The sequence below is a fragment of the Scophthalmus maximus genome, chromosome 16, assembly GCF_022379125.1.
Source record: "Scophthalmus maximus strain ysfricsl-2021 chromosome 16, ASM2237912v1, whole genome shotgun sequence".
NCBI lineage: Eukaryota > Metazoa > Chordata > Actinopteri > Pleuronectiformes > Scophthalmidae > Scophthalmus > Scophthalmus maximus.
Window position 1 is genome coordinate 16,578,131 of NC_061530.1, and position 20,717 is coordinate 16,598,847.

The 20,717-nt window shown below is 47.3% G+C and overlaps 1 protein-coding gene across 17 annotated transcripts in view; it reads left to right on the forward strand.

Annotated features, from left to right (window-relative positions):
• Positions 1-1,589: 1,589 nt before the first annotated feature.
• LOC118287871 (calcium/calmodulin-dependent protein kinase type II subunit gamma) overlaps positions 1,590-20,717 on the forward strand; it is a 31,376-nt gene continuing 12,248 nt past the window's right edge. For 5 of the 17 annotated variants that reach the window (XM_035613478.2, XM_035613483.2, XM_035613473.2 and 2 more), the window contains exons 1-13: positions 1,591-1,881; positions 4,374-4,468; positions 10,554-10,613; positions 12,999-13,053; positions 13,278-13,343; positions 14,467-14,539; positions 15,815-15,917; positions 16,377-16,460; positions 16,921-17,015; positions 17,527-17,649; positions 17,775-17,858; positions 18,471-18,513; positions 19,362-19,424. In XM_035613478.2, coding sequence (XP_035469371.1) covers positions 1,817-1,881; positions 4,374-4,468; positions 10,554-10,613; positions 12,999-13,053; positions 13,278-13,343; positions 14,467-14,539; positions 15,815-15,917; positions 16,377-16,460; positions 16,921-17,015; positions 17,527-17,649; positions 17,775-17,858; positions 18,471-18,513; positions 19,362-19,424 — 1,009 coding nt within the window. In that variant the 5' untranslated portion in view covers positions 1,591-1,816. Of the gene's footprint in view, positions 1,882-4,373; positions 4,469-10,553; positions 10,614-12,998; positions 13,054-13,277; positions 13,344-14,466; positions 14,540-15,814; positions 15,918-16,376; positions 16,461-16,920; positions 17,016-17,526; positions 17,650-17,774; positions 17,859-18,470; positions 18,514-19,361; positions 19,425-20,717 lie in introns of all 17 variants that reach the window. The other 12 variants (XM_035613480.2, XM_035613484.2, XM_035613487.2 and 9 more) reach the window with 6 other exon arrangements.

Here is a 20,717-nt window from a genome sequence, read left to right on the forward strand (position 1 = left end):
GAGATAACAAAGGCTGAGGAGTTCAGCATTATGTAACTTCTGTGGAGGCTGAGGAGGTGGAGGATGAGGAGGCGAGGCAGCAGGGTTGGCACATAGCAAAAGGAGGGCAGGAGAGGGCCAGGAGCCTGCGTTGCAGTGCTCATTTGTCTTCCACATGACACACACACACACACACACACACACACAGAGACACACACAAACACTCACACAGAGACACACTGACACACACACACACAGACACACAGAGACACACACACACACACACTGGCCTCCTTTTTCCTGACTCTCCATCACTGATTCAGCTGGCTCACACTGGCAGATGCAGTATTGGCCTCACAATATTTGAACTTTTCAACGTTTCAGCTGTGTGTTCCCACGCTGACAACCACGCGTACGAGATTTTCAAATCACCATTTTGCTCTCTCTCTCTTGTTTTTTTCTTTCTTTTCTTTGACGGTGTCCATGTGCTGCTCGTTGTCCCCCCTCTGAGCAGACCCCCCCCCCCCCCCCCCCCCCACACACACACACACACGGGGCCTCCAACTACCTCTCAAGCTCTCGGGCTCCCTCCAGCCCCATCCGCCTGTCCTCTGATGGCCTCCCACTCATGCCACATTAAACATTTAGTGAGGCACTCTGGATCTGTGTGACACCATCTTTTAGCGCCGCCAAAGCTATAACGGCCCCCACACTGTGGAAGCAAAAAAACCCAAAAAAACATAGGTGCACGCTCGTCGGTGGTGGGAACCCGATACAGCGGCGGTCGGTCACACTATTCTCTCTAATCATCCCTCAGTCTCTCTTAGGCACACACGCAGACACACACATACACACATATACACACACACGCACACACGCGTGCATGGCATCGAATGCAAAGGCAAAATTAGTGGTTCCGAAAAATGGCCCCAACCTCCTGTGAGCCAAAATTTGCATTAATCAATATTGATCTGTGGAGTGTGTGTGTGTGTGTGTGTGTGTTTGTATTTTGCATTTGCACAGACTTTATGCAGCGCGTGTGTGTGTGTGCGGGCGTGCATGAGTGTGTTTGTATTTTGCATTTGCACCGACTTTATGCAGCATGTGTGTGTGTGTGTGTGTGTCTGTATTTTGCATTTACACGGACTTATGCAGCGTGTGTGCGTGCGTGCATGTGTGTGTGTGTGTGTGTGTGCATGTGTGTGTGTGTTTGTATTTTGCATTTGCACAGACTTTATGCAGCGCGTGTGTGTGTTAATGTGTGTGTGTGTGTGTGTACGCGTGTACGCGTGCCTCTGCTGCAGTGAGGTGCGACCCAGGGTTGGGTGTATCCCAAACTGCAATTGTTATTCATTCATTTATCTTATTTGATTTTAATTTTTTTTGTTTTGTAAAGAGACGAGACAGGAAACAGGAAACCGCCCAGGGACACGGAGGACTATCGGCAGATGATCTTCCACTGTCTCCTCAGCACCTTCTCCCCACATTTCCCAGTGACTTCATTGAACCAGAGGCCTCGGTCTCTCGCGCTGTTCTCGCGAGGGTTCCCCCCCACCCCACACACACACACACACACACACCATCCTCATCATCACTCCTCCTCCTCTCCCCAGCCCCTCCCTTTCCGCCTGTGCTCGCCTCTCTCCTCTTCAGCCCTCGCCAGCCTCGCCTGTCAGATAGGTGCTTCAGTGTCGGAGGCTAGGCTACGCTCCTGCCCCCGGACCGGACCCGACCCGCGCTGCACACGAGAGCCAGCCGCCGCCGCCGCCGTACCGCCGAGGCTCGGGCTTCCTCCCCCCCCCCCCCCCTACACCCTCCGTCTCTCGCGGCTCCGACCATGGCAGTGCCCGCCACTTCCACCAGGTTCACCGACGAGTACCAGCTGTACGAGGAGCTCGGGAAGTAAGCAGCGGCGGTCGCCAACGGCTTTTTTCCCCCTTTTCCCTCAGTGTGTTGCATCGTGTTTGTCTTGTCGCTCCTCGTCCCCCCCACCCCCGCAACAACCTCGCCTCGCATTATCGCTGCTGTAGCCAGCTAGCGGGGCGACGGCTAACCGAGGTAGCTCCACGACACACAAGTCACGTCGGTGGTGATTTTTTTGTGTGTGTGTGTGTGTGTGTGTGTGTGTGTATGTGTGTCTGCGCGCGCGCTCGTTGACGTATGTGCTGCAGTCGGGGCTAAAATAGCCGCTGCTAACGGCTAACTAGCTTCAGCCGCTAGCCGCCGAGCTAACACGCTGATGCGGATCGAACTAGCCGCGTTAGCCCGAGCGGCGTTGCGTCTTTTTTTCCTTTTTTTTTTTTCTTCTTCTTCTTCAGTCGCTTAATGGTGACGGAGGGTTCCGCACACGGGGGGGGGGGGTTGATGCATTAACCGCCGCCGTGTGCCCCCTTCTTGTGTGGGTTGTGTCTGTCAGTCGGTTCTTGCTGGAGCCCCCACCCCCCCACCCGAGAGACGCCGCAAACCCGGTGACATTTCGCAGCTCTTGACAGCTCGGTGCTCCCCGGTCCGACCAGAGGCTGCGGGTCGGCAGCTAACTAGGCCGATCACTTTTTCTTTCTTCTTCTCCCCCTCTCTCTCTCTCTCTCTCTCTCCCCTCGAGCAGCTGCACATGATTTGTGTAACCGTGTTGAGGAACGTCACGTACCCCCGGATCACTGACACGAGGAAGTGGCTCGGTCCCGGCGGCGCGTGCTGCTGCTCTACGCGCCGTGCACCGCGACGCTCGCGCACACCCGCAGCGGCAGCTGATCCGATCGCGATGTCGTCACTAGATGCATCGTGGCTGTGGCCCCTGGTCGAGGAGCCCTGCGAGCTTTGTGGGGGCCCAATTTGTTGCAGTGACGTATTTCTCTCGGTATTTTGATGACGACAAGAAATCCGGGCCACTACCTCCTCTGTTTCATCATCATCGTCGTCGTCATCATCATAATCAGCAGCAGCATCTGTTGTTCTTGGCCGGTGAAGCCCCCCCCCCTCGCCCCCGCCCCCGGGTTGTTACCTAAAGCAGCGGTAGCTGGGCCACATAGAGACACAGCAGCCTTAATTTCCAGCTGCCATTTCCACTATCTGCCTTATAATTGACTGCAATCGTGCATTGATTGCACAGCCAACACACACACACACACACACACACACACACACACACACACACACACACACACACACACACACACACACACACACACACACACACACCCTCCATCCATCCATCGTGCATCCTGGCCTCCCCTCCTCCTCCCGAGTCTCTCCTGCAGACTTGACCACTTACCTCAGCTGAAGTCTCTCCTCCGCCCGCTCTTGTTAATGCATTTTTGCTCTGTCATAGGTTATTAGCGTCAGCGCACGAGTTGCACTTCTGTCACCTCTCATTTGCTGGTAAATAATTGAAACTAAGAGCAGAGCAGAGCAGGAGGGGGAGAAAAAAAAAGAAGAAAAGAGTGCAGCAGTTAAGTGGCCTGCCCTCCGTGTACGAACCAGGAGTGGAAGAAAAGCAGCCTTACTCTTGCAGGGGGTGGGGGGGTGGGGGCCTGTCGAGGGCCAGATGCTGCAGAATGTACATGCTCTGATTTCGGGGGGAAATCATGCACACGTGACACCCCCCCCCCCCCCCCCCCCCCCCCCCCCCCCCCCCCACCCTGTGATGCTCAAAATTGAACGATCGCCACAGAAGAAGCTAGCAGGTGCAAAAAAAAATGTGGGGCGTTCATTTTGCACTGTCCTCAAAAGTACGAGTTGCTGTACAACGCGTCATGCACTTCCCCTTTTTTCCTGGTCCAGTGAGATTCACAGCTGAGCATTGTTACCTTGAGAGTGCATTAAACGCTGCCCATTGTTGTGCGTGGTGCAGCCAATTCATTCTGGCTGAGATGGCTGTTGGAAAATTGAATTTCCTCCTGGAGCGGTGGGCTGCATTGTGTTGCGAGCCTATCAAAGATTAGCAAAAAAAACCAAAAACGTACGTGGTCATCCATCTCTAATCCCCACGACCTGAGGCTGATATCGGCACTCAACACTGGACTGCTTGTTACATTGGTGGTGCTTGTTTTACATGATTGTGGCTCATGTTTTCATAGTGTGTGTGTGTGTGTGTGTGTGTGTGTGTGTGTGTGTGTGTGTGTGTGTGTGTGTGTGTGTGTGTGTGTGTGTGTGTGTGTGTGTGTGTGTGTGTGTGTGTGTGTGTGTGTGTGTGTGTGTGTGTGTGTGTGTGTGTGTGTGTGTGTGTGTGTGTGTGTGTGTGTGTGTGTGAGTGAGAGAGACCAGGGTTGTTAGCATACTCAAACAAACCACTGCCACACGCATGGCTGCAGTTTCAAATGTCATTGTGTGTGTGAGAAAGAGGGAAGCATGTGAAATGGAATTGATTTTTGGTTGTTGATGTTCTTTCTTCTTAGGGGAGCTTTTTCAGTGGTGCGTAGGTGTGTAAAGAAGTCGTCCGGACAGGAGTATGCTGCAAAAATCATCAACACTAAGAAGCTGTCTGCAAGAGGTACGTACAGTAGCGCACCATGCACACTCACACACACTAACATGTGTGCATGCTTGCTATGTTTTTGCGGTGCAAGCCGGCAAGGAGCGCTGTCTGGTATACGTTTTTTAAAATTTCAACATTGTCCCTAGCTGGTATACAATAAAGTTTCTGGAAATGTATTGAGAAGCATTCTGTGGATAACATAAATGCTTGGAGATAATAATCCAATGAACTAAATCAAGGAACCTCATCCTATCGTTACAGAAATCCTGTAAACTCAATATTGCTATGAAGCAGTTCAGCTCACCGATGTAACCCAACGGAAAAATTTAAAGTATATGTAGTGCAGCAAAATCTCTGCTGGTTCACACTTTGTCTTACTGTATATATGTCGTCATGTCCCCCAGCCTAATTGGAAGGTATGCATATAAAACTAGAATACCATTAATTCAATTGCAGGTAAAACATTATATTCGATCATTGTGTCTTGTGGGGAGTTTTAATCAGCAACTTCCTGGTGATTTAATGACCCTCTATAAACACCGTATTGAATAACTCTCAATCTCTCCTCGGTGGCGTCATTACACGACTGCCGGACAACCGATTGATCCAAATTCCTTCATGGCTGGGACCTGGACTGAAATGTAGCAATAAGCATTGGCAGGACATGAGTGATTTCTCTTGTCTGTCATCTATTTAATTGTTGCCTTGGTAAATCCACAGTCCACTCCTGAATTCAACTGGAGCGTCACTTGTGTGCATCACGGCGTAGCCAAACAAACTATGGCGCACTCGCCCGCCGTGGCGTGCCGCGTTGTCGATGACGCAGACTCGCCCCAGTGTGTCAGAACCTCCCCTGGCTTCAGACTGAGACACTTAATTGCTTTCTCCTTTTTGTATCTGATGAATTAGAGCTGCATTCCTTCCTGACATATACACACACCTGGCTCCATTTGTTCTCCTCACCTGCACACTCTCCCATTACCTCTGTGCCTCTCGCTCCCTGCTCGCCGTTCTCTTGTCTCTCTCTGCGAAGGGGGATTGGTTTGTATTGAGGCTAATCCACTTATGCTAAATGTATCTCATCAACCACTAAGACCTCATGGATTCCATAGGCGCCTCCCTGTTTGCCCTGTTTTTGTCTGATGGTGTGTGTGAGTAAGCTAATCTAGAGCTAATAGAGCATGTCTGTATTGTGAGGCATTTGAGAGCGTGTTGTAATGCCGTTATTGTTCTATCCCTGCCATCCAAGTGTCCACACAGGGCAGCTTCTGGTATTAATGTCCCACCTAGGAAAACTAAGGGCTCAGCAGAAAACTGTTGGCTCTTCACTGAGGCACGGAGTACAATGTAGGCCTGTGTGTATGTGTGTGTTTGCCAGGGGAAAAGAAAGCCGACCAGTAGAGGAGGAGGAGGAGGAGGAGGAGGAGATTTTTAACAGTATAGTCTTGCAAGGAGATCAGTGACACTCTGCACCAGGGAAGAAAGGTGAAATGAGACAAGAGAGCGAGACACTATAGAGCGAGTGAAGGAGGGAGCCGGAGGATTTTGAGCTAAGAGAAGAATTGCGGTAGGCAGCGCGGCTGACGCAACATGCACCTACACGCACACAAAACACAACATCCACACACACGGAGGCATCCAGTGCGTGAGCAGGCAGCTTGCCCGGTAGGATTTGGGTGGGTTTTTTTTAGCCCGATGGGGCGAGTGTGACCTCACGCGTGGCCTGGTCGGTAAGTCTCTCAAAGCTCTGGTAAACACTGCAGTAATCTGAGGAGGGGAAGGGAGGAGGGGAGAGGAGGCAGGCAGGCAGGGAGGGAGGGAGAGGAAGGAAGGAAGGAAGGAAATGAAAGAAGGAAGGAAGGAAGGGAGGGAGGGAGGTCAGGGATGGATGTAGGCAGTTGGCGGTGGGATAGTCCAGCCTACAGGCAGTTGGAGGTGGATGCGAGTGGGTAGCAGTGTGCACAATGCCCTCCCACACTCTCAAAAAACATTCACCAGATTCTCATCCAGAATCATCTATATGTATATTATAAAACTCAAAATTATATTGGTTTCAGATGGCAGTGAAGAAATTGCTGCGTTGGTGTTAAGACTTGAACTGAGTAGAAGGACTGCTGTTTTATTTTGTTGTAGATTGAAGTGACTGTGGAAAGTAGATGGCGTGTGCGTGCGTGCGTGCGTGCGCGTGTGTGTGTGTGCGCGCGACCTATCCAGTGTGATGCGCTCCCCTAATACTTTTCCTCCTCAGCGTTGTTTTATTGTCCAACATTTATGATTGTCCCACTGAAAATAATTTAAGTTGTGCTGCTTAACTGACATTATTTATTGTTCAGCAGCCCCCCCCCAAAAAAAACCTGCCTGTTTGTTCTTAGCTCACCTCCTGCAGCCAAACACAGTTTCATAATTACTGTTGCCAAATCACAAAGATTCAGCCGTCATCTCCCCTGAGCGTTGCCAGGGTTCAGACCTCTGAGTCACTGCCCATGTCTCTGATTTGTGCAGTGACTCGGATGGATTTGGTGTTTTTCAGCTGACTTTGAGAGCTTTGTCATCGGGATGGGGGTGGGATGTCCTCTTCCAACGTAGCTAGCTATTTCATGAATAAACAATAATGGGAAAAATGGCTGCAAGTGGCGATCTGTCTGAACATTTTGTACAGATTGTTTAAGTCAACCTAAAGAAATATCAGCATATTTCTTTTATCACCGTGAAAAACATTAAGGCAGCCACTCCTAACTGTGCCACCTCTTCTTTGTCTAATTAAACTGTCTAACACGAATAAGATGTCAGCCTACGAATTGAAGCGTCTCTGGTTCGACTACCCTGGGTGTATTTTTCTGCCATTGATCCAAAAAAGAATTGACCCTAGGGCTTTGCCTGAATTTATGGTGTGTCGCGGGTTACCACGGTGACCACTATGGCGGTTGATTTAGCATTTGATCGTTTGACTTCTGATCCTGCTTCTTTACATCACGAAGCAGTGGGAGAGTACAGCTGTAATTTCGACAAGCTTTCTGCCTGCAAGAGAGAGCCAAAGTGAAACCAGTTAAACCAGACCTTCTTGGTTCTGTTATAGGAGCAAGAAAACCTCATTCAGTTATTAAAATGAAATTCGGCTTCATCATTATAAAACTGTAGTACATTCTTGGGACAGTATTTCCTGGAACACACTACATTATATGTCTAGATAAGTACAATAATTTGTAAAGCAATTTAAAATTACTTTGTTTTTTTTTTTCCAACATCTTTTAACAAACCCCATTTCTCGAATGCCTTAGATGCTCATGGGCCAAAGGTCACGACTTGACAAGAGAAGACAAGTCCAAGAGGGGGTTGTGGTTAGTTCAGGCTTTTAAAGGAGACACGTTTTTTTTTTCCTTTCCTCTAGTGTGTTATATAGGTTTGTTATGTATGTAAAAGGTCTGCAAAATTAAAAAGGCCAAAGTCTGCAGTAAAGTGAGCTACTCTGCTCCTGAAACGCCTCGTCATTGGTCCGGCCGAAACTTCCGTAAGATGTTGACATCGCCATTTTACGGAAGTGCATAAAGCATGTCTAGCGGCTAGTCTGGACCGGCTGCAAAGAGGAGCTGCAGGAATGGACAGTGTGAGGAAACTGATGTGTTAACTGAACATTAGAGCATGTAAACCTTTTTAAAGCAACAACCCAAATCAGAACTACGAACCCGAATATGAGCATAATATGTCTCTTTTAGTAACAGCTGGATAGAGGGAAAGAGAGGAGCAGACTCTGTAAATGTTTTGAGATGGCAGCAATAGCAATTATAAAGCAGCTGGAGAAGAGCACGTCTGTACGTTTAGTACCTGGAGCAGTTCAAATAGCAGGGGTTCGATTCTCCGTCAGTATATATTATGGTATCATGGCGTATCCTTAACATGCCCCCTGAAACAACAGTACTGAGGTATGCTGTCAAAAGTGAATTGGCGATTGAATTTGTCAGTGTTTCCCCGTTTGGATGTGAACGTGCCCGAGACGAGAGTGAACGGGACCATCGGTCAGATTGTCTGCTTCGTATGTGTGGCAGAGTGAGGGGTGGCACGTGTGTTGGGTCCACTCCATCCTCTTCAGCTGATGTAAGATGGCTGTAGGCCCGCCCCACGGCAAAGCAGATGGCCAATTAGAGAGCAGCAGGAAGTGCCAGTAATTCCCCTCCAGCCCTCTCTTTCCTGTCTTCTTCTACCACACACTCTCGCAACAACAAATAAGGAGATTGAATGAATTAGTGAGTGCTGCAGTGACACTGCACCAGGGTAGTCAGCTACGCGCGCGCACACACACACACACACACACACACACACACACACACACACACACACACACACACACACACACACACACACACACACACACACACACACACACCCCCCACACACACACACGGGAGCTGTGATCCACCTCTAAGCAAATGGACGTGCCATGTAATCCTCCATCCTTCTCTCGGTTTGTCCGTCCATGCTGCGTCACCGCTGTAATTAGAAGGTTCATGTCTCTGCCTTATTTCTTTCTCTCACTCTCTCTCTCTCTCTTTGATGAGGGAAATCTATACCTGCGGGGAGACGACAGGGAGGGTTGTGGAAGAAAGACGTGGAGAGTGCAGCACCATGTTGAGAGTGTAGGAGAGCGACCTGGCAGCAGATTTAAGACACGTACAAGTTGGCAACAAGTTGGAGAAAATTAAGGCGAAGAAAGTGAAGAGATAACCGTCGCAGAGACCGTTGCAGAAAGTGACTCTGCTTTTTTTTTAATAATAACGTTCTCTTATATTATGCTGGTGCATACTCTATTGCATTTTGGAGATGTGGTTGATTGCTCAGCAACAGCATGTGAATTGTATCTGCGGCTGTTGCTGCACTGGGGAAATTAATGCAAATCGTTGTGAGGCTGCCTCATTGTGTGCGTGCGTGCGTGCCTGCACTCGCCACGGAGCTGTGGGGTTTAGTCGCCTCCACCACACTGACAATAGACACATCCACGCATATCCAGTCACACTGGATTTTCACTAGTTACCCCAAGCGACCTCTGACCTCATCGTCATATGGCATGGTAGCATGGTTTTGGCTGCACCCCAACGGGATTTGGGGGTGGGGGGGGTCCACAGTGTCAGATGGTTTACACACCGACACACAAACACATGCATGTGCACATTTGCTGCTACAGGATTCAGTCAAATCTACAAACAAGGATGTTGGTTTAGACGAGAGGCATGTGTGTTCTTGCTAGCGTCCCCTCCCAGTGCAAACACTGCAATGTTCTATAACTGATGTGGGCTTCACACTAACCCCTTTACACGCACGCACGCACGCACGCATGCATGTATGTACGTGCAAACTCTTGCACCCTTTGCTACACACAGCCTCATTAATTTGCGCGCACGGTTTAATAACCTTAAATGAAACCACACATGAGATCAGCAGAGCTCTGCTAGTGACTGTTAGCTTCCAGTAGCAAATGCAGCTGCTGAGCTTGAAAGGCGGTGTTACTGGTAGCTTAGCGCCGTGGCCTAAAAGAATTTGCATTCATGCACCTAAAAACAAATTCCTCCATAAATATTTGCCTTTAAATACTGGCACGATAAGCATTTGACTCCGTAGATTTGCTTTGTTTTCGTGATGGATGCTCAAATGAATAGTTGTTACAAAGAAAACTACACGAGCGAAACGAGGGCCAGTTAGCAGCATGTCCAACTTAACTGTTTGAGTTATTTCCAAGTCGGAGCATGTGTGGCATGTGTTGGACTAGTGGTTATGGGCCCATACCATGTAACCACTATGTGCTCATTGGAATGCTGGTCACACGCATGTTTCCTGTCTGTATCTCTTCTGTCGCCCGTCAAACAAACAAAATGCCAATAATAACATGACATAACATAACAAAATGACAATGGGGATGCATATTTTAGTGACCAGCTTATTTATTTTGTCTGCCCTCCTACAGCAGTGATGATCACCACAACTGAAAATCTAAAATGCTAATTTCACTTGAATTAATTTATTAAAAATCCAAAATATCATTGTAAGACCACAAAAATGTTTTTTCCCTTGTGTTTGTCACTTGTCTTAACTGTGACGTTTCTCTCCTCAGACCATCAGAAGCTTGAGAGAGAGGCTCGCATCTGCCGTCTCCTGAAGCACCCCAACATCGGTGAGTTGTTGTACACAAGACCCCTGCAAGTGCGTGACACGTGATTCTGTATATACATATTGTTGGTCATGAGTAATAAGTAGGATTGTGGTAGGTACAGTACCAGTACAGGGAAGGAATAAGAGTAGTATTTACTCTCAGAAATCAGGTCAGTCTTAACAAAAAAGTAATTTTAATAAATATATATATAGCAATACTCACCTTCCATTACGATTAGTGTGGTTACAAATGATTGTATAAAATATTTAATTGTATAAGAGATTTCAATCCTTTTTTCCCCCAATATGATGACTTCATTTTTCACCAGTGACGCTGGTGAAGTTAAACCGTTAAAAAAATTAAATACCATTGTCCAATGAAAAGGCTGCGGGTCTGTTGAACTGCAAAAGTGATGTCTGGCGTCTCTGTATTTTAGCATCACCACCTTGAATTGTTATCGAGATGATAACAGCTCAGGACCGCTAGCTTTGGTTAGGATATTGTGAGTCTTGTTCAAATTAGTAGCGCAACGAGACATCACCTACTTTGCCCTAAAAACCCAAACTAAGTGATCCCAGAGAGAAAAAGCGATGACAGTGGGCCAGCGCGGAGCTTCCTCTTGCTGACTGTGCTTTGAACAGTCTTACAATGCAGAAGTAGTTTTATGAGAAAGGGCCCTCAGCTTTCTGGACTTCCTGGTTTTTATGGCTCCTTATCTCTCTGCACATAAATGTGCTAATTGTTGGAATTGATGTTGTGGTGATGATTAAAAAATAAAAAGCATTTTGCGGCTCTAAAGGAGACGGGGGAGTCAAAGATCGCGAAGGGCGACATGACCGAATCGATGACACCTTTCCCATTTCGCCTATTTCTCTTTTCCTCGTGTCCTAGTTTCATGTCTGTCCCGCAGGCACTCATTCGCCCCTTGCCTACTTTTCCTGTTCTCTTCCCCCTCATATAGATTATTCTCTCTTGTCCTTTAGCCCCTTTTTTGTTGACATTTTGGCATCGTATGCATTCAAACTTTGGACAAAAGAGGGCACAAAAATGAGACAGATGGAGAGACGATAGCAGGAGGAGTAGGAGACAGATGGAGGGAGAGTGAAAAGATGGGAGGAGGAGGAAAGAGCAGTCGCTCTTGTTTCTTGCTGCAGGGCCATCCTACTTCATCTTATTATACAACTGATATTCATTTTACATAACGATAACTGTGGCTCCCCTGACACTGAACCTAAGCTGTATCTCCTGCCGCCTGGATTCTGCTTTGTCATTCTGCTGCTGTTAAAGTTACATTGACGTTCGGGCTGGGATGGTTACTGCCTAACCGCAGCATCATGGTAATGTGAGCTCATTAATGTAATCGCCACAGCACTCACTTAGTCTCCATCGGTAATCAGCAGACATTACTGGTAACAAGCACTTGTCTTATTTTCTTGTTTTTCTTGTAAATAGAACATTTCCTGACCTGCTTCCAGATCTCCAGTTTATGGTCGCCAATCAGAGCAAGAATAAGAGCAGCCATCTTAAAAAATATATATTTACAGAAAAATGCCACAAAAATGTTGCTAAGTTTGCAAAATTGCAGAGGAAACAGTCTTTGTAAGTTGATTATGGCTCACTCCACATAACGCATCACTGCTGCTACTCCGGAGTTTGGAAGTTTGGAAGCGCTGCTCGTGCCGTTTTTTGTCGCGGACACCCGCATTTATTCGCTTCCCGACTGGTTCTCATCAGTCAGGACTCGGCTTCCAGCGGTGAAGGCGAAGCATTGTAAATACTTTGTATTAGCTCTACCTCGTCATCGCTCCAAGAAATGAAACCCCTCATTTCACCATTGTCGTTTCTCGTTCGTAGTGTTTCCTGTAACCAGGTAAACAATCTGCTTCACGTGAATGACGAAAGCCTATTATGAATATGTACATGTGGCAGGTTGATTCTACAGTTTGAAGAGCATCAAACCTCCAACACTTCACTTATGAGAGAGAAACGTTTTTTATACAATCCACTTCTCCTTTGCTTCATGACGAGCTACAACCACGGTCACTCCTGGTTTGTCACATATTATTTTAACTACTGGTAATTCGGCCCCAAACACAATGCGTTCCTCACATCCTCGCTCCATGTCACTAATCAAAGTGTGGGCTTTAATGAATTGGCGGTTATTCCCCTAAACACTGGATGCGCCGTCAAATCACAGCGGTGAGCGGCGGAGAAAATCAATACGTCACGGCCACATTTAACGCTAATTCCTCAAGCTCTTGCCTTTGTCCATTCATCTCTTAAAAAATCATTTTTGATTAAGCATTTTCTCCCAGTCTCAGTTTATGAGGAGGTTTTAACGGTCAAACACAACGGTAATTCTTTATTTCTTTATTTCTGTCTCACTGCCCACCCTCTCTGTTGCAGTGAGACTCCATGACAGCATTTCAGAGGAAGGATTTCATTACCTAGTCTTTGACCTGTGAGTATATTCTGCGCACACACACACACACACACGCACGCACGCACGCACGCACGCACGCACGCACGCACGCGCACGCGGGCAGTGACATTTTATCCAATGCGTGTGACTGTGGTTTGTTTGTATGCTAACAACTTCTTTTCTCTTGCCTCCCATGTCTCTTTCTTTCTTCGTCTATTTCCATATTTTCCCCCTTCTGTCATTCCCTCCCTTCCCCCTCCCAGGGTGACAGGAGGAGAGCTTTTCGAAGACATTGTAGCCAGGGAGTACTACAGCGAGGCTGATGCCAGGTAAGCGTCTTCATACGTAGCCGCTGCTCGCGTTCACATGCGCAGGTTCTCCGCGGCGAACATACGGCTTAATCCCGTTTTAAATATATGAATTCTCCCTCTGTTCATGAATGTGAACCTCACCTCGGTGGTCTGCGGCTTTTGAAGTCTGTTGTACAATTGGATTAGGGGTCTCTGTCTGCTCATACTCACAGGGGGCTTTTAGAAACACGCACACACAAACCAAGGCCACATGGATCTAAAAGCCTCGGCCGTACTTTTCGCAAGCCGGGTGCCCGACCTTTGACCCACTAAACAATTTTTCTAGAGACATGACATGAACACGAGCCTCAAGTCGTGGGATCATGGAGCCTTACACCGCAGTGCGTAGGACAGTAGCAAGGTTGGCTCAGCAGGCTGGTGTGAAACACGCAACACTATCCAGAATTGAGAAATCATGGCAATGGTTTTAGTGGCAGCTGAATTGACGCCCCCATTACTTAAATTGCTACTGGGATGGAGATTTATCGACGGTGTGGTGTAAGGCCTCCCACACAAGTTTCTCAGTATTGATTGTTTAAACTACAGAAGCTGGATAATGTCTTTTGAAAAATAATAGTGATTTGTGTAGTAGATGTTGTGCAACCTGCTGTTTTAACTTCAACGTTCACTGGCTTAGATCGTAAAGAAGGGGATTTTTACTTTTCCTTTCCTTTTTTGCATCCTACCACCTGCTTTCATTATCTTGATTGATCATGTCTACAAAAATTGTAAGAATTGTGAAAAGCCCACAGTAATGTCTTTATAATGCTTCTGGTCCAAAACCCAAAGATATTCACAAATTGAACAACTTTTTTTTTTTACCATATCCAGACATTGAAGAAGCAGTGACGAGATATGGTTTGGCATTTAAAAAAAAATTTTTTTAGAAAATGCTTAAGCAGTTATCACCATAGTTGTTTGTTGTTAATCTTCTGTCGAATTCTACATCTCACACTTTAAAGGTTTATTTTTCCCCACAAGTTTTCAAAATTTCAAAATTTTGTCAGAAAAATGCGTCAATCCAGCCTTAAAAATGTACAACGGCTCAACTTTGACGTTTTCAACTCTCTCTCTCTGTTTGTCCCCTCTTCTCTCAATGTAGTCATTGCATTAGTCAGATCTTGGAGAGTGTCAATCATATCCACCAGCATGATATTGTGCACAGAGACCTCAAGGTGAGTGGCTGCCCGTTACCGTGACAACCACACACTCACACACACCTCTCTGCTCGTGGCCATGGCAACACACAGATAGCTCTGGTTGCTCCCCCCCCCTCTCTCTCTCTCTCTCTCTCTCTCTCTCTCTCTCTCTCTCTCTCTCTCTCTCTCTCTCTGTCTCTGCATTTCTGCTGCTTCTATCCCTTTTCCTTTTTTCCCCCGTGTCTCTCTCCCGCCTACTGTTTTTACCCTTTATTCCTCTTTATCTGATCCCAGATCAGTCAGCCTGTCTGTCCTTGGCCACAACTCTGTGCGTGTGTGCGTGTGCATGGATGCATGCATGTTCATGTCGGCCACAGAGATGGTGAGTCATGGTCACGTGGCGGGGTTTGTCTTTCACCAGTGGCAAGGAAACAACAAGGACTCGGAGCGACACATACATGCAAGATGACACACATGCACACTTTGTCCTTTTGCGAAAAAGGGGGGTCTATTATGAGAGGGGAGGCGAAGGCATAGGTGAACCTCAGGAGTTGCCAGGACAACCCACGTGACATCACGCCACACATGGAGCAGCGGGGGAGCGGCTTGAGTTGTCCCAAATTACTGATAGTCTCAAGCAAAGATTAGAGGAAGAGAGCACTTTCCTTCTCATCCCAGTTTAAGGAGATGATGATAATACTGGCAGGATGGACGGTAATAATAATATTCCTTGAACTATACCTTTTTCAGAGAGGGACTGCAATGTGTGGGTAAAAAAACTGTCTCAAGGGATGTCTCCGACGTGTGTGGGCGGTTTTTGTATACGCGTTTGCGCGCTTTGTGTCGAAGAATAACACCATTTCCTCGAGCGCTGCCTGTCTGATTTGTTGGCCTTTTATCCTGAGTGGGCTTTTACTGCGGCCCTTTATGTCCGACTGCCCAAACAACGGCCATTTAGAACGCTGCCACACACGCCGCCTCTCGCTAAGTACACTTTCCATTTAGCATGCAGTCTGCAGTGCTGCCTAAATGACTCCCGAGTGGTTTCTATGGCTACGAACCCATGCCCATATAAGGCGTTGTGGAGATTTTCAACCACCCATCCTCTGCCTTCCTCCTCCGTCTCTCCGACGCTTTCTCACACCTTCACCCCACCCCCACACGAGCTGTTTCGAATGCATCAAATATAAATATTTCTAAGAACCTCACTGAAGGCTGCCTGTCACTATCTGTCTGTCACTGTCTCGATCTCTTGTCCTACATTCTGCTTCACCGCGTGTGCGTGCGTGTCTGTGTGTGTGTCCCTCTCAGCCTGAGAACCTGTTGCTGGCCAGTAAGATGAAGGGAGCTGCAGTGAAGCTGGCAGACTTTGGCCTCGCTATTGAAGTACAGGGAGACCAGCAGGCTTGGTTTGGTAAGAAACACAAACAGTGACACACTACTCGCATCAAACGTGCTGGACCTGTTATCTGTAAATCTGTCTGTGTGATTAGCACTGGACAGCTTTTGCTGTTGAGCATACGCATCACTGTCATATGCGGTGGGTCTATATATATATATATACACGTCTGCCCGCTTGAAAGCCAAAGAATATTTGTGCGAACCTACTTAAGAGGCTCACAGACATTTTCCAGTTCATGCTTAGGTCATTGTGTCTTGGCCAACAGCCGAGCCGCCAGCATTTGGCTGACTCTCCAGCGGGGACGAGATGATTAATGGGCATTTGCTTGTGACTCTACATAATCCTTTCTTGCATTAGAGTCCAGCGGGTCACTATAAACGGAACCATTCACATACCGTGTAAAAATAGCCTTTATCGTAATTTTATTAAAAGGCATCGGTTGATTGGGTCCTGTCGTTTTCTGTTGGGCAGGGTTCGCGGGCACCCCTGGTTATCTCTCACCCGAAGTCCTGAGGAAGGATCCCTATGGCAAGCCTGTGGACATATGGGCTTGTGGTAAGTCATGGGCCTAATATTGTGTTAATTGGCTTTTGGGAAACATGCTCCAGACTGTGGCCATGTTTGTCTTTATTCAAATCATCCAATTCAGCAGCCACACATTGAATCATCTACAGGTAAGATTGTTTTCAAAAGGAGAATGGGAATGTAAAACCAAGGCAAGATAATCCTGAGACCCTGCAACCTAACTCAGAGAAACCTGAACTCAAGTGTTGGAATGACCAGGCTCTTCTAATCAACACATTTTTTTTATAGTTGTATTTCTTTATATTATCCTGGAGATGTTATCTGTTCCTGTGTCTCTATTAATCTGAATTACATTAGAGAGTGTGGTTTTCCTGAAACATACAAAATGAATAAGAATAATATAACTTTGCCTCATTTGAATGAAACATTATCAAAGTAACCTAAAGTGATCTCCCTCTCGTTCACTTTCTCTCACCTTGTTTTCTGTTAGGTGTTATTCTCTATATCTTGTTAGTGGGATATCCTCCGTTCTGGGATGAAGATCAGCACAAACTCTATCAGCAGATCAAAGCTGGAGCGTATGATGTAAGTGTGTGTGTAAATATCTGTAAAAGGTGCAGTGCAGGAGTTTGCTAAGCAGTATTTGAATGTTTAGTAGTGTCCAATTGAGAGTTGTTCCAAAAGTATTGATCCTATCGGGGCCTCCCTGACGCATTGCAGAGGGGTGTGTGAGGAAGAGGGAGAGACAGAATCAGAGAAGGGGGTCTCCTCCTTTCTCGGTCTCCAGTCACGTTGCAGTTTTCCTAAGGGAGAGAGAGTGGGAAGTCTGAGGCAGCCTGTTTGAAGGGAATTTACTCTTAATAAAAATGGCTTAAAGACCTGGAACCGTAGCATGTGTTCTGTTAATCCAAAAATGTAATTCTGCAGTTTTGTTGTCATATCAGCATAATTTTATTCAAATTGACTCAAGACCCGCTGCCCAGATGGTGTGGATTAGCCAGCAACATGCCGATGCAGGCTCCCAACCAGTCCGTCAGGAAACGCGTGCCGTTTCCTCTCCATTCCAAGCGTCACCGTTTCTCCCTTTTTTCCTCAGTTCCCCTCCCCAGAGTGGGACACGGTGACTCCAGAGGCAAAGAACCTGATCAACCAGATGTTGACCATCAACCCAGCCAAGAGAATCACTGCTGAGCAGGCCCTCAAACACCCATGGGTCTGCGTAAGTATTCACTCGCCTAACCCACTGAAAAAGATTACTGGAATGACGCAAGAAGTTGTCAATGGGTACGTAAATAAATCTGGGCATGAATCCCACACAATAATAATTTTCTTGTCTTCCTACAGCACCGCTCTACAGTGGCCTCCATGATGCACAGACAGGAAACTGTTGAGTGTCTGCGCAAGTTCAATGCTCGCCGAAAACTCAAGGTACTCATCCTGAATCCATTTTGCGACAACACCCCCACCCTACTGCTGCCTACCTTTAAATCTTAATGTCGGTTTTACGCCCTATTGAATCTGAGCACGTTTGCCGTCTCTTGTAGAAACAAATGGGAGTCAAACCACATTGCCTTATTTTTAATTTATTTTTTATAAGGAGACGTTGAGGTAACAGCGGTTGGTAAAGTCATTAGCTGTTTTCAGACATAAACTCTGTTTTCTGTTCACATACGAAGAATACATGCAGACTCAGTGCGTGTCTGAAAGCAGCTATATACTTATGAATCTGCGGGTATCCAGCAACAGCCATCGCAAGTTGTCTCCTAGCAACTGTAAACGATGTGAAGACATGATGTTAATTGTGCGTCTCCCCAGTAATTTACATTACATTAATTATTTTTTATTGTTTGACAAAGAACAAACAAACACTTAACTGGATCTAGCTGTCGAAAATGTATCTGTTATTGTCCCATTAGAAATGAACGCACAAATGAGTGAGGAAAAACTCAAATCCTGTTCTATTAAACAAAAGTCCTTGCTCTGATTATACTTCCTTCACTTCTTCTCTCCTTCTTCCTCCTCCTTCTCTTCCTCCTCCAGGGAGCCATTCTCACCACCATGCTGGTGTCCAGAAACTTCTCAGGTGGGTGTGCCCTTAGCCCTCCACCTCCCACGCAGCACATGCAGAGGGAGAGGAGGAAGGAGAGTGGATAGAGTCCTCTGCACCTCTTTTAACCTGCTCCACACACACACACACACCCACACACACACGCACACACACACACACACACACACACACACTCATCCTCAAAATAACAATATGTTTTTGTGTGCGCGTTTTACAGCATTTCACTTTCTTGCAACGCTGAATTGAAATGTGAAGTTCCTCCGAGTCATGGTAGAAATAATGATGGATTGTTATGAGTGACTTGAATCCTCATTTATGTGACTAAAATGTGATATTGTGTCATGTACCAGATTATACGTGAGTGCCAGTTTTGTCCTTGTCCATGCTAATGTATCTCTCCCTCTGTGTGTGTGTGTGTGTGTGCGCGCGCGCGCGTGTGTGTGTGTGCGCGCTTGTGTGTCCGTCCTTTTTTTCTGCTGCCTATGGAGCGTTTGATTGTGTGAGAGAGGGAAACCTAGACTTTTATGAGAATTTTTATCTTGGGGGCAAGCGTAGTTTTTTAAAAAAATCAGATGAGATTTTCTGTTTTTAATTTGATCTCAGTGACTTTTTGTTTTCTTTGAAGCCTTGTCCTCGGCTCCTACATAAATGGTCAAGTCGATCGGCTACCGATTTCAGCCCTGGGCCTAGAACACCACAGGCGTGCCAATCTTTGCTTTAGCCCATTTCTATCATACTCTGCGCGATACATCTGGGCTGTAGCCGGCACGCCCTGTAGCCTTCTAGGCCCCCGATTGAACAGCGTACGAAAGACCTGCCTAATTTGCATAGCCCCTCCCAACTGTAGCATTTCTGTCCAATAGTGGGCCGGCAGCATACCAACTCTGCTGCTGCCGCCTCCTCCACCGCCTCACTGGCTCAGGAAGGTACGTCCCAGAGACACGCCCATCCACTTCCTCTCCACACACACGGCTACTTCTTTGATTCATAGTACAGGGTGGGCCCCCATTACCACCCTGTAACTCCTGCATGCAGCCTCTGCCAGCATCCTCATCCACACACTCACACACACATACACACACACACACACACACACACACACACACACACACACACACACACACACACACACACACACACGTGCATGCATACTCCCACAATTTTATTGAAGTGACATTATAGTGTTGCTATAAGGTAAAGACATCACATTTTATGCACACAGTCATTAACATCAGCATCACTTAATGGTAATTGACGTAGTTTTAATGAGCACTTCACAGTGCAATTTACATTTACACCTCATCCCCACTCACCCTCAACCTCACAACCCCCCAATTTCATCCCCCAAATTCGCCATGTTGTCACGTCTTGCAAGCTCCATCCTGACTTCCAGCTGACCCCATACGCCTCTGTGCTCTCCCCCCGCCGGGGCTGTGAGGATGGGCACAGGGCGGACTGGGACAGGGGATGAGGAGAGGCATGTATCCTGGGGCCGGGAACTGACACTGCAGGGGGCCGGCAAGAGCTGGGTTGGCGTGCTGCCATCGTCAGACCTGGGTCTGGTGGGAGGAAAGGGGAAAAAGGTGGATGTTGAGGAGCTGGGGGAGGAGTTCAGACTGAGACGGAGGATGGGAGCGCTGCCTCCGGTGCTATTAGCAGAACCAACTGTTCAAACCATAAACGCTGCGCAGCCTTCCTGTTGAGTCCCTTGAGCTTAAAGGCATCCTCACGTCTCATCTACCCCTCCCAAGGTCTGTTTTAGTACTTTTGAAAAAAGTTTCCGTGCCGCCTCAGAGGAATGTGGCGGCAGATATGCCGCGACTTTTGTCAAACCACAAAGTGACACATTCCACCAGTTACTTCGCCAGAGACGGATGGATTCCTTTGTTCTGAAAGTACTAAAACGGGGTTCAGCTCTCATCCTGCTGGGTGTGGGGTGGGTGGTGAAGGTCGACGATTCCGCTGGTGGCTCCATGGATTTGAGTATATTAGAAACAGTGTAGAGCAGATGAGGTTCTCTGTCGGCCTTTTTCAGACGAGAGGATCTTCTCTGCTCTGCAGTGAACATAAATCTCTTCATAGGTAACTAGGATCTGTGCGTAGGCAGGATAAAGGTCAAATGTGACAGGGGAGGTGACCTCAGTGGTTGCTCGTGCGGTGTGTGATTGGTGCGATGAAAATCGGGGTGTCTGCGGTGGTTTGACTGTCAGATAGAGTCC